The 2610-nt window shown below is 37.5% G+C and overlaps 1 protein-coding gene across 1 annotated transcript; it reads left to right on the forward strand.

Annotated features, from left to right (window-relative positions):
• Window positions 1-1555: 1555 nt before the first annotated feature.
• LOC118919121 (40S ribosomal protein S3a-like) lies at window positions 1556-2406 on the forward strand. Its single transcript, XM_036898737.2, is given in 2 exon segments — window positions 1556-1615; window positions 1618-2406. Coding segments are annotated over 2 exon segments (519 nt in total). The 5' UTR covers window positions 1556-1557; the 3' UTR covers window positions 2079-2406.
• The last annotated feature ends 204 nt before the right edge of the window (window positions 2407-2610 follow it).

Below are 2610 nucleotides of genomic sequence, written 5' to 3' on the forward strand. Positions count from 1 at the left end.
TAACCGCTTCTCCTTTTCTGATGCTGATACTGACCCTTCTTCCTCCCTCTTTCTCTTATAAGGTGGCTCACCTGGATAACCCAAGATAATCTCCCCATCTTGAGATCTTTAACTTGATCACATAAGCAGAGTTCATTTTGTTTTATTCACAGATTCTCGGAATTAAGACACAGATATCTTTGGAGATCATTATTCTGTCTACTCAGACATGTACTAGGTCTTTTTTAACTGTATGGACTGTGACTTCCAAGTCCACATACCAGAGTCTTTCTGGATATCAGTTATCCTTGGGAATTACTGTGGAGAGAGTATAATTTGGGGAAGAAATTGTACAGGCTAGAGCAATACATTTATAGGATTTTTTAAATGAAGGATGTATTAAAGATCAACTAATACTTCACTATTCTTATATAGATGAGAGAAATAATACTAGGAATAATTAAATGGATTTAGGTATCACTAATGAGTGATAAAACTAGGGCTTAAATCCAGATCATTTTACATGCAGTTTGCCACACTTCCCTTTCCACAAAATAGCCTGGTTTCTAATAAAGTCATGTTGGATCACAGACTATCATTTTCCAGAATGCTTGGGTTTGAATTGTGGCTCCATCACTTACAAGACATCATCTTGGTTGCCTCCGTCCCTAGTTTCTCCATCTGCAAACTAAGAATATTAATAGCATCTGCCTATTGATGTGTTTATCAGCAGTCAGGTTTCATCAAGAGGGCCGAATCAATAGAAGTGGTATCTAGTAAAGGATTTGTTATATGGATTCAACCTGTGAAACTGTGGGAGATGCTGGGGAACTGAAGGATGGAAAGGAGAGTCCAAATATCCAAGCAGGAGTTACCAGTCAGTCAATCTGAAAAGCCATTTATTCCAGCACTGAAAGTGGGGCTGGGACTTGGAGTTTGGAGGGTCTATGGGAACCTATTGTCTTTAGATAGTATTTGCCTCAGAGCGTCCACAACCAGGCTCTGGATGAAGCCTAGAACTGCTGTTGGTCAACAGATTCAAGAGTTGGAAAGACAGCCTCTCAGCAGGGTGGAGGCAGTGGGGACATTCTAGAATCCATTGGGCAATTCTGTGTCTGGCATGTCTAGGCATCAAAAAGATCCCCTGAAAGTAATTTACTTCACTTTGCTTCTTCTTTAAACTCTCTTACAAGTTTTCATAATTTAAAAAAATTTATTATTCTTTTTTTTAACAAATACTAATACTGAAGATAATAATGCTCAAGTCATTTTGGAGAGTAATTCCAGAATGCCAAATATATTTTGTATTGTGCCAAATGAATTTTTTGTAAAATTATATTGTACTGAAAATGATGCTTTATCTCCAGCATAATTACATTGTTTTTTCAACTCATGGAAACATTTCTTCTACAGACATTTTTACATAAGGAGGTTCAGGGTGCATTTCTCAGTATCTGTGTACTTTAAGGAGAAAGAATCACAGGTCAATGAATACCCAAGTGCTCCCCTATATTTCCTGGCCTCACCTGCAGCATTTAGAAATGCTTTAAGATCCTTTCTGGCTCTCTGAGCAGCACCATGGCGGTTGGTAAGAACAAGCGCCTTACGAAAGGTGGCAAAAAGGGAGCCAAGAAGAAAGGGTTGATCCATTTTCTAAGAAAGATTGGTATGATGTGAAAGCACCAGCCATGTTCAATATAAGAAATATTGGAAAAACACTAGTCACAAGAACTCAAGGAACCAAAATTACATCCGATGGCCTCAAGGGTCGTGTTTTTGAAGTGAGTCTTGCTGATCTGCAGAATGATGAAGTTGCATTTAGAAAATTCAAGCTGATTACTGAGGATGTTCAGGGTAAAAACTGCTTGACTAATTTCCATGGCATGGATCTTACCCATGACAAAATGTGCTCCATGGTCAAAAAATGGCAGACCATGACTGAAGCTCATGTTGATGTCAAGACTACCGATGGTTATTTGCTTTGTCTGTTCTGTGTTGGTTTTACTAAAAAACGCAATAATCAGATTCAGAAGACCTCTTATGCTCAGCATCAACAGGTCCGCCAAATCTGGAAGAAGATGATGGAAATCATGACCTGAGAAGTGCAGACAAATGACTTGAAAGAAGTGGTCAATAAATTGATTCCAGACAGCATTGGAAAAGACATAGAAAAGGCTTGCCAATCTATTTATCCGCTGCATGATGTCTTTGTTAGAAAAGTAAAAATGCTGAAGAAGCCCAAGTTTGAATTGGGAAAACTCATGGAGCTTCATGGTGAAGGCAGTAGTTCTGGAAAAGCTACTGGAGATGAGACAGGTGCTAAAGTTGAACGAGCTGATGGATATGAGCCACCAGTCCAAGAATCTGTTTAAAATTCAGACTTTAGGTATCAAATAAAAAATCTTATTTGAGAAAAAAAAAAAGAAATGCTTTAAGATGTTTAATATAATGAAATGCTAATGGATGTACTATTAAATGTGAAATTGGTTGCATTTAGCTGATAATGCTGTGGTTCCACAAACATGAATCTTAAAAATTATAATTTGCTTACTTGGGTACTTTTGAAAAGAACTGGAAAAGGAGAGAAGGGATAGAAATCACAATTAAGAAAAAATAAAGAACATGGTGAAT

This window comes from Manis pentadactyla, chromosome 1 (assembly GCF_030020395.1).
Source record: "Manis pentadactyla isolate mManPen7 chromosome 1, mManPen7.hap1, whole genome shotgun sequence".
NCBI classification, from domain to species: domain Eukaryota; kingdom Metazoa; phylum Chordata; class Mammalia; order Pholidota; family Manidae; genus Manis; species Manis pentadactyla.